The 10,075-nt window shown below is 50.0% G+C and overlaps 1 protein-coding gene and 2 pseudogenes across 1 annotated transcript; 1 reads left to right on the top strand and 2 right to left on the bottom strand.

Moving 5' to 3' along the window:
• Nucleotides 1–3,033: 3,033 nt before the first annotated feature.
• On the bottom strand, nt 3,034–4,034 carry LOC123090095 (uncharacterized; annotated as a pseudogene).
• Nucleotides 4,025–5,523, bottom strand: LOC123090097 (F-box/kelch-repeat protein At5g42350-like; annotated as a pseudogene).
• A 166-nt stretch (nt 5,524–5,689) lies between these two features.
• Nucleotides 5,690–9,583, top strand: LOC123092121 (uncharacterized; the record flags this gene model as incomplete). Its single annotated transcript, XM_044513802.1, is given in 7 exon segments — nt 5,690–5,892; nt 6,003–6,088; nt 7,578–7,724; nt 7,807–7,915; nt 8,666–8,789; nt 8,894–9,167; nt 9,243–9,583. Coding segments are annotated over 7 exon segments (972 nt in total). The 3' UTR covers nt 9,345–9,583.
• Nucleotides 9,584–10,075: the final 492 nt, after the last annotated feature.

The following is a 10,075-nucleotide window of genomic DNA, read 5'->3' on the forward strand; positions in this document are numbered from 1 at the left end:
GACCCTAGAGTCGCGTCGAGCGGGGGGGGGGGGGTAGTCATCTTCTTTTCTTCCTATCGACTTTGTCCTCATCGTTTTCATCAAGAACGATGGGTCTTGAATGATTGCCTGCCACCAGCGCCCTGGCCACCATCTGCACCTCGTCGTTGTCGGACTCCGGCGACCCGAACGTACTACTCTAGTACGTCGCGACACGCTGGTCTTGAGGCGCCTTGTACTGACTATACCTGGCCCATCGAGCGTCGCTGGAGTCTGCCTGATTCATGGCCCAGCGCAAGATGTCCCACTAACATCACGCCCTTGGCTGGGCCAGGAACCCGTGTCTTCAGCTTGTCCGACTTAGCCCTCTTCATCACAGCATCGGCCTCCTTGTGCATGTCATCGATGCTGCTGAAGTTCGAGCACACTTCCATGGTGTGCTCGAACTTCTTGCGGTCACCGAGCAAGCACCCAAGGAAGAAGGCCCTCCATCCAATGCCCTAGGATAAAGGGTTGGGGTTGGAGTGGGAGTTCATGGCGAGGGAGAGGTGGTGAAACAGAGAGGTGGAAGAGGAGAGGTGGTGAAACAGAGGGGTTTGAGTGCAGTGCTGGGTTAGTAGGGTGGGTTAATATAGGAGCGTTAGGCCGATATGAATGAATGCTGACCATTGAAATGCGTGTTGTTAATAATGCAGATGGACAAGGGCAAGGATGTCGTGCCACTATTGAATAAGGGCAAGGAGGTTGTGCCTCCATTGGACGAAGTGCAAGTGCTGGATCACCCAAGCCCCAAGCGGAGGAACTATGGCCACTTCCATCAGGAGTCACGACCAAACCACTTCTGCAAGGTTATCCTTGCTCCTAAGTTGGAGAGTCTGCCATTGCCTCTGGACTTCACAAAGCACTTCCTCGCCATCCCTACAGAGTTCAAGCTGAAGACGAACATCGGTTGCGCATGGAGGGTGACGGTGAGGGTGACCGACGACAGGGTCACCCTTGATCAGGGTTGGGCCACCTTCGCCGCCGTTCGCCAGATCATGATCGGGTACATGCTGATGTTCAAGATGTTGTCCCCCGACACCATGAAGGTGATCGTCTTCAATGATGAGGGCGTGGAGGTGATCACCAAGTGCAAGGAGCACGACAATGCCTTCGCCGTGACCGCCTGAGCTCCTGTGGTCCAGTCCTTGGTTGTTCTTGCTTTAAGACTTCGGTTTCGTTTAGAACTTATCGTATTGTGTTGGTTTAAAACTTGTTCGGCGTGGTTAAGACTTATATTTTTCCTAAGATTGTTCTGCTGCTACTAGTATAGTTCTTACTATTCATGTGTGCCTTTGGTAACCTCACCATATCGAGTAGGAGGTTACCACACAACTGTTCTGTCCTGGATGTAACCAAACAACCGGACTCATGTTTCCTCTCAAACAAGTCCGCAACCAAATAACATGCCTTTCATTTTAGCACATTCAGACTAGAGGGGATGCAGGCAACCAATCAACATGCATATGTTGGTTTTTAGCCTGTATATGCTTAGCCAGGCCCAACTGGGACAAGTATGCAAAGTGGCAAAAAGACGATGCAGGTAACCAAACGCGCCCTGAGAGTTTCTTGTGTGTCTTAGTAGGGATAAGTGTATGTGAGTATGACCACGTGACGCATATGGTAAGCAATCTGAACACAAACAATCAAAAAGAGTGTATGTGAGTATGTAACGAGGTTATGTCAAAAAGAACTTTTTTTTGAACATCAGTACAGTCACAAGCGCTCATATACACGTGCATACACTAGTATAGTTCTTACTAGTTCATGCGTGCCTTTGGTAACCTCACCATGTCGAGTAGGAGGTTACCACACAATTGTCCTGTCCTGGACGTAACCAAACAACCAGACTCATGTTTCCTCTCAAACAAGTCCGCAACCAAATAACATGCCTTTTGTTTTAGCACATTCAGACTAGAGGAGATGCAGACAACCAATCAACATGCATATGTTGGTTTTTAGCCTATATATGCTTAGCCAAGCCCAACTGGGACAAATATGCAAGTGGCAAAAAAACGATGCGGGTAACCAAACGCGCCCTGAGAGTTTCTTGTGTGTCTTAGTAGGGATAAGTGTATGTGAGTATGACCACGTGACGCATATGGTAAGCAACCCAAACACAAACAATCAAAAAGAGTGTATGTGAGGTTACCACACAGCTGTCCTGTCATGGACGTAACCAAACAACCGACTCATGTTTCCTCTCAAATAAGTCCGCAACCAAATAACATGCCTTTCGTTTTAGCACATTCAGAATAGAAGGGATGCAGACAACCAATCAACATGCATATGTTGGTTTTTAGCCTGTATATGCTTAGCCAGACCCAATTGGGACAAGTATGCAAGTGGCAAAAAAACGATGTATGCAAGTGGCAAAAAAACGATGCAGGTAACCAAACGCGCCTTGAGAGTTTCTTGTGTGTCTTAGTAGGGATAAGTGTATGTGAGTATGACCACGTGACGCATACGGTAAGCAATCCAAACACAAACGATCAAAAAGAGTGTATGTGAGTATGTAACGAGGTTATGTTAAAAAGAACTTTTTTTTGAACATCGGTACAGTCATAAGTGCTTATATACACGCGCGTACACTCAACCCTATGAACGCACACACGCACATCCTACCCCTATGAGCACCTCCGAAAGACTGAGCCGGCATATCATCTTGAGACTTACGAAGTCATCATAGGCGCCTCGTCGTTGACGGGAGCGTCTCTTCCCACTGAATGCGCATCACTGAAAATCCTGAAATAAATTCAGAAATAAATGCGAGTATCAGAATTTGAACCCTGGTGGGCTGGGATACCACAGTCCCTCTAACTATCCAACCACAGGTTAAAAAACTGTCGTTAAGGTCGGTTGAAAAAGCACACCGAGATGGAAAACACAACCGGCCATGCACCGGCAAGCTTCCTGGTCGAGGTAATAGCACGACATGTCCTTGAACTTGTCTTGCATATGATACTTTGGTCCTAAAACTGATTAAAAGCTAACTATCTAGTCCTCGAACTTATCCTAAAGGTGCAAATTTGGTCCTGGACGAATCTGATGCAACCATGTGGAGCCAGCTCGGCCGAGCCGGTCAGCGCCGTGCATTTTGTATTTAGCCCCCTGCCTTCTGTCGATTTTAAACCTGCAGTATACCTCGTGGCTGTCAAAGGATATCACCTGAAGCGTCATGTCAGGCTCCTCGTCCGCTTGCCACTGCTGCCCAAGCCCCAGGTTGTGGCCGGAGTGGAGGAGAGGGAGCACGCCGGCGCCCGGCGGTGGTGCCCTGAAGCTGTCGAGGCACCCGAAGCTGACCTCCTCGTCCCCGCCCATGAGGAACAGCATCGGGCCTAGCAACGCCCGCGCGCGCGCCAGCACAGCGAGGGAGGCGGCTTCCTGTTGCTGCCGCTCTGCCTGCGCCGCCGCGGGGTGCACCGGCGCGTGCGCCTTGATGCCAATGGGGTACAACACGGGTGAGCCATAGAGCTGGAGGGAGGCCACATCGGCGTAGCCGTAGGGGTAGGCCTCGAGCTGGTGCACCGCACGCCGGGCCAGCGTGCGCTCTCGCCGGTGCGCGTTCTAGTGCCCGCCCAGCGCCTGCGAGCTGAAGAACTTCCCCTGGCAGTAGTTGCTCGTGAACACCCGCCGCCGGTCCTGTTAGTGGTGCTCGACTTTGCGGTCGTGGTGTCGGTGGCAGTGACGGTGAGCGACAGGTCGAGGGCGAGCTTGGGGCGGGAGAAGGTGTTGGATGCCTCGTTGTTAGACGCCGCCTGGCTGCTGATGTCGGACAGCTGATCCTCGCACACCTCTTGGACGCTGCTGCTCTTCGTCTCTGAACAATCTCTCTCTCTCTCTCTCTCTCTCTCTCTCTCTCTTCAAATCATATTGAACAAACTCAGCATGAACAATCACAGCAGGCAATGCAATGCAATGGAATGGAATGGCTTTACCGAGCTGCACATCAACCAGCAGCTCATGGCAACAAACAAATCATCAGTGTAAGTGGAAAAGAAAAACAAAGTACACATCGGCGATCTTCAGAGAAGCAGCACGGCCAAGGATTTCAGCCGGCAGGACATGGCGTCGGCCATGGCGGCCATGTTCTCCCGGGCGATGCAGCTCCAGCTCTGCTCGCTGCCCGAGACCCGGCAAGCCGTCGCGAAGTCGAGGATCTTGCCGAAGATTCTGAACATCTCTACAAGTTGATCCTGTCCTGGCCGGCGGCGAACACTGTTGGAATCCATGGGTGCGTCCGGGTGCGCGGACGCCTCGGTCCACTGGAGCAGCAGTGTCGAGCCGAGGTTCATCTCGAACACCTTCCGCACCGCCTTGTCCCTTCGATTCGCCGGGTCACACCACGAGACGCAGAGCATGAACAGCCTGGACGCGCAGCAGACCAGCGCCGGCGTGTAGTCTCGGAGTCGTGGCGGCGACCGGGACGTCTGGACGACGGACCATGAGCCGGCGTCGAGATGGTAGGCGACGAGCGTGTCGGACTCGCAGTAGACGTAGAACGTGTCGCCGCAGACGGCGCGGGAGCATGCCAGGCCGACGTCGGTGGGGAACCAGGCGATCTCGACCCATTTGTCGGTCATCGATTGTATATCTCGCCGGCCACGAGGGGCTCGTCCCATGGCCCTCGGCCACCCACAGCGATAAGAGCTTGCCTTGCCTGAGCTGGCTGTTTCTCTTGATTGGCAACCTTGCCGTGACCGTGAGCTGGGCAGTGGAATCGGTGTCCTCGTTCAGTACATCCCTGAGATGGAGCCACCGGAGTGAGAGCCCATGCGGGTCCTCGTACACGGCGGAGGTGCCTCCCAGCCGGAACTTGCCGCCGGTGTTGGCGCGCCGGATATGCTTCTCGACGCGGGCGTGCACAAAGCTGCGACTGGCGGACATCTCAAACACCCCCAGCACCGGCCATGACCGGGCCGGTAGCGCCGATGAGGGGGCTGGACACAATGACTACCTTCTACGTCTTGGTCTTGACAAAGTCGGCGCTCGACCCCTCGGAGCGGCCGTCGACAACGTAGAGCTCGTCCCCGACGCCCACGACGGAGAACAAGAACCTACCCTTGAGCGGGGCCGCCCCGACTCGGCGCCACCGGTGCGCGTAGAGCGCGTGCACGGCCGTGGCGGCGGCGGACGCACCCCAGCCACCGTTCGCCTCGATCCCCGAACAGGAACAGCCAGGGCGTCATGGCTGCGCGCGGCCCCTCTGGGTACAGGCAAGGAGCGAGGCCAGCGGTTCATGAAAAAACGTCAGGGGGGTATCTGCAAAATGGCTAGCGACGACCGAACCGGTCCGGCTGGCTCCACTTGGCTGCTCCTGATTGGCCCAGGACTAAACATGCACATCTGAGACAAGTTCGAGGACTACATAGTTAGTTTTTGCAAGTTTAAAGACCAAAGTATCACATGCAAGACAAGTTCATGGACCTGCCGTGGTATTACCTCTTCCTGGTCAATTGTCATCCGCACCGCACCTACCGCCAGTGGGGCCAACGGGTCATCCATCCGCACGTACACACCAGTCGCTCGCAAAAGTCGCGTCGCAAAAGTTTCCGGTCCCACATATACCTCGCTTCGGCGCTTCGCTACGCACCTGCCTATTCCCCAACAACTGGATTCCAACCCCCTCCTCGCCCCGTCGAATCGAGGAAAAATAGAGTAGAGGTTAGGGAATGGACGATACTAGAAGGTTCTAGAAGCGTACGCTCGTTGGGAGGGCTGCCGGCGGTGCGCTGCGGTGGTTGATGGAGGAGGAGAAGGCCAGGGGGTTGTCCTCGGCGGCCTCGTCGCTTATCCCGCCGACATCCCCGGAGATCGACCTCGAGGCCGGTGCCGGGGACCAGCTCCAGTGCCGGATCTGCCTCGAGACCGACGGTACGTACGGCTGGATCCGTCCTGCGCGAGCTGTTCCCGCCGCTGCCCGCCGTTATCCTTGGCCGTGTTCTCTTTGTTTTGGCAGGGGTTGACTCCTTCTCTCGGTGTAGGGAGAGACTTCATCGCGCCCTGCAAGTGCAAGGGGACATCCAAGTACGTGCACCGCGACTGCCTCGACCACTGGAGAGCGGTCAAGGTAGGCGCTCTCATTCCGCTGATGCCCTGGTGCTATCGGGGAGCTCCGAAGCGATGTGACTGTGTGATGGATCCACCCAGGGTTACACCTGTGGTTTCTTAGCTTAATTATGTCAATGTGTGGAGTTGTAGCCATTTAGGAATGACTGCCTTGCATTGTACTAATAATCAATCAATTCATTCATGGATCACAAAGAGTTACAGACAGCTAGAATACATATGGTAAGTTCACCAAGTTTCCCTTCAACATGTAGGCCTATAGCTCTCGACCTGCTGTTGGAGTCAATCCTGCCTGTGTCTTTCTTCTATTTTGTTGATTAGAGTTTTGTGTGACAAGTGACAACCCTGTTTTTCGTGTTTAAGTTATGCCATTTACGAACGTGAATGTAGAGACTAGAGAGCAACTCCAGATTGCTTTTTGGGGAAATTGAACAGTCAGGACATTCAGGTATGTCGACAGTCTAAACGGAAGAAAATTTTATAAAAGTTTTACAACAACAATGCATCATATGGATGACACTATGCAACTGCATTCTGTTGTAACTAGGAATTTAGTAACTAAAAAATATATAAAAAAAGCTTGCACTATCAGGTAGATCCATGATTGACATGATATTGCCATAGTTGGCCCAAAGAGACATGCTTCTGAAAATGTGTTAATCAAGGTTTGTATTACTAGTAAATACCACCTATAAGTATTCCACTATCATTTAACAAATTTGCTATACGGACCTTTGGCACAGTTTCAGGTCAAAACAAACAGTTCTGTATTGCATGAACATTCTGAATATACTGATCCTCTCTCTGTACCTTGAAATTTTGATTTAAGATGCAGTAGTAGGTCAGATCTTTCCTTGGCCGACAATGCACTCTTATGGAATTTTGTAATATGGTTCCAGTTTATCAGGCAGATGTTCCTAGGTCCAGTTATGGTATTTAGTATTGTAAACTCTCCTTTCTGTTAGGATGTTGGGATGTCTACATCAAAATGAAGTTGTGCTGTTTGGTAAGGTTATATGGAGGTTGTTGGCTTGGATATGACATAAACCATGCTCTTCTAAGGATGGATCCAATAGTTTAGAGTAGAAATGATGTATGATACCATTAGTCCAAATATCGGCCAGTTAATCGGCATCTTGATCAGTTAATCACTACTTGGTGGGTCACCGAATAGCTGATTTATCGGCTGATTAGCTGGAAATTTCGCCCATTTATCCCTACTCACCACCTGACTGATATTGTACCAGTTACCGATATCCTGAACATTGTATGATACACATTTTCTCTTTCAATTGTTGGGAATATGAATTCTATTTGTTCAACAAAAAGTTAAATATAACTTCTTCCTGTTGCATATGCAAAAGCATTCAGTCATCTGTCTCTTTGCATTTTGTTGTCAACTCGTCTGAGCTATTTGTAGCTTGCCTTTGTAATGAAATTGTGTCTTTCTTGCGAGATACTAATAGTGCTTGATGCTTTGTCACATACAGGAGGGGTTTGCATTTTCTCATTGCACCACCTGCAAGGCTCCTTATTACTTGAGGGTTCATGTCCACACCGACAGGAAATGGCGAACGCTAAAGTTTCGTTTCTTTGTTACTAGAGATATATTATTCATCTTTGCTCTAGTCCAGTTTGTAAGTCTTTGATATCCGTGTCACTATTCTTTGTCTAATGATGTATTGAGTGATAAACAGTATTTCTCACTCCTTTGTTTAGGTTATCTCTGCATTGGCTTATTTGGTACATTTTATTGATGGCTACCAGCAATATTGGCTGAGGACGGCCTGGGGTTTTGATAATGAAGTTACTTTTTATTATATATGTGGTAAACAACTTAATCCTTCGCAGATTTTGTTATTACTTGTACCTGTTTTGTATGATTGTTTGACAATTATGCCCTTGCCTGTATGCGTGGGGTGGAGTTCAATTTGCCCACACAACACAAGTCCCTGTTCATCCTTAGGACTCTAGTGCACGGGAGCTGTACGGTTTACAAAGTGAAATATACAATTAGATTCTATCTGGCCAATCTCTGTTATAAGTATAAGAGTGTATCAGTGTGCAGAAGAAAACATGTGTGGGGAAATGTATTTTGTTAACAGTATACACTACAATGTACTCGCTCCGTTCCTAAATATTTGTCTTTTTAGGGATTTCAAATGATTACCACATACGGATGTATATAGACATATTTTAGAGTGCAGATTCACTCATTTTGCTCCGTATGTAGTCACTTGTTGAAATCTCTAGAAAGACAAATATTTAGGAACGGAGGGAGTAGATGAAAGATGTATGTTGAATAGGAAAGACCTAGCAGCTGTCTTTATCTTTTACATGCATGTCAATGATTGTAGTTGCTCTTTCATTCCCACCAGACCTATCCATTAGTTTGTTATATTTATGCCGTGATGGACTAATACTAGGGTATCATGTTATGATCTACACTATGTGGCGTGCAGTATGTAGTCCCTAAATATATATGGAGGCTACGTTGCTAAAATATATGATGCACTTATGTTGCCCATTTGATTTGAATTCTGAACTGAGTTGAGCATCTCTCTTATTCTTTTTACAGGAGCTTTGTTGTTTTTTGCTTTACTCGGGTTATCAGGATGCTTCATAACGTGTTATGACCGAAGAGTACGGAGTGACTTGGCTCAGCCTTGTCGAGAACTGTGCCTCTGTTGCTGCCAGCCAGGGTATGTTTCGAGTAATTCAATGACTATATTATATTAGTTAAGCCGTTAATGCTGCATGCTTGGTCATCTGTCTGTTGTACGCTCACCTTCCTATTTCATTTCAGGATGTGTGCAGATTGCCATCTTCCTGGCACACTTTGCATGTGGACTGACTGCACCACATGCTTTGAAGGCTGTGCAACTACAGCCGGGGAGTGTGGTGGTTGCTTGGGAGGTGCAGGGGAAGCAGGGTTACCATTGTTCCTCATCATGGGAGTAATCGTGCTCGGGCTGTTCACGGTTGTCGGCATCTTCTATAGCGTTCTGGTGGCAACTATGGTAGGGCAGAGGATCTGGCAAAGACACTACCACATCCTTGCGAAACGAATGCTAACAAAGGTGAGCACTGCTATCCCTGAGTTGATCAATCATGGTTTTTCCTCCTGTTTATAACCCCAATTTGGTGTTCTCCAGGAGTACGTTGTGGAAGATGTTGACGGTGAACATGCAGATTGGTCTCCGCCGCCACTCCCTGCTGAGCACGTCCAGCAGCTCAAATCCCTGGGACTCCTATAGCCCATGACATGGAGCTGATGGCTGTTGATGATGATCTTAAGTTGAGGACCAGCACCACGCACTGCCCCAGCTGTACAGGAAGCACATACTAAGCCGATGGCAGGGCATCTCTTGTATCCGCAATTTGCGCAGCCCAACATGGTGCGATATCATCGGTCCTTTTTGTATATTGTAACAGGAAAACTGACTACACCTTGATTTTTATACGAACGAGTCAACTCGTGCCCGTCTTGTGCAAAGTTACTGCTCTTCGTTCTTTCACTGGTCTCGTGCACAGACAGATGCGGCAGTTCCAGGGCATCATAGGAGCAAGTATAATAAGGTGATGTAGTGCTATATTTTGCTGCCATCGTTGTTGTCAAAGACGATGCGTGTGTGCCATTTTGCCGATGACGCTGCCGTCGTGCGCGCATCATTGCCGCATGCGCCGTCGGCCGGAGGAGCCCACCAGGGACAATAGTGAGCATCAGCGACCAGGCAGGAATGGCCTCCAGCATCGGACGAGCTGACGATTTCGTCCTCGCTCGGCAAGCGTGAGGTTTAGCTGGCTGGCGAAGATGTGGGTACAGCCAATCAGAGTCGAGCACTCTCCCGAGCTTGGCACTGCCTACCATGGGCGTCATGCTGGGCAGCCGGCGGCGGGTTGAGCTCGAGGCTAGCAGCGTGCGGAGTTGTACCTGCGTCAAGGGAGGCGAGCAGCGGCGTCTACAAGCGGTGGGCTGGAGCGGTAG

Source organism: Triticum aestivum, chromosome 4B (genome assembly GCF_018294505.1).
Source record: "Triticum aestivum cultivar Chinese Spring chromosome 4B, IWGSC CS RefSeq v2.1, whole genome shotgun sequence".
Taxonomy (NCBI): Eukaryota; Viridiplantae; Streptophyta; class Magnoliopsida; order Poales; family Poaceae; genus Triticum; species Triticum aestivum.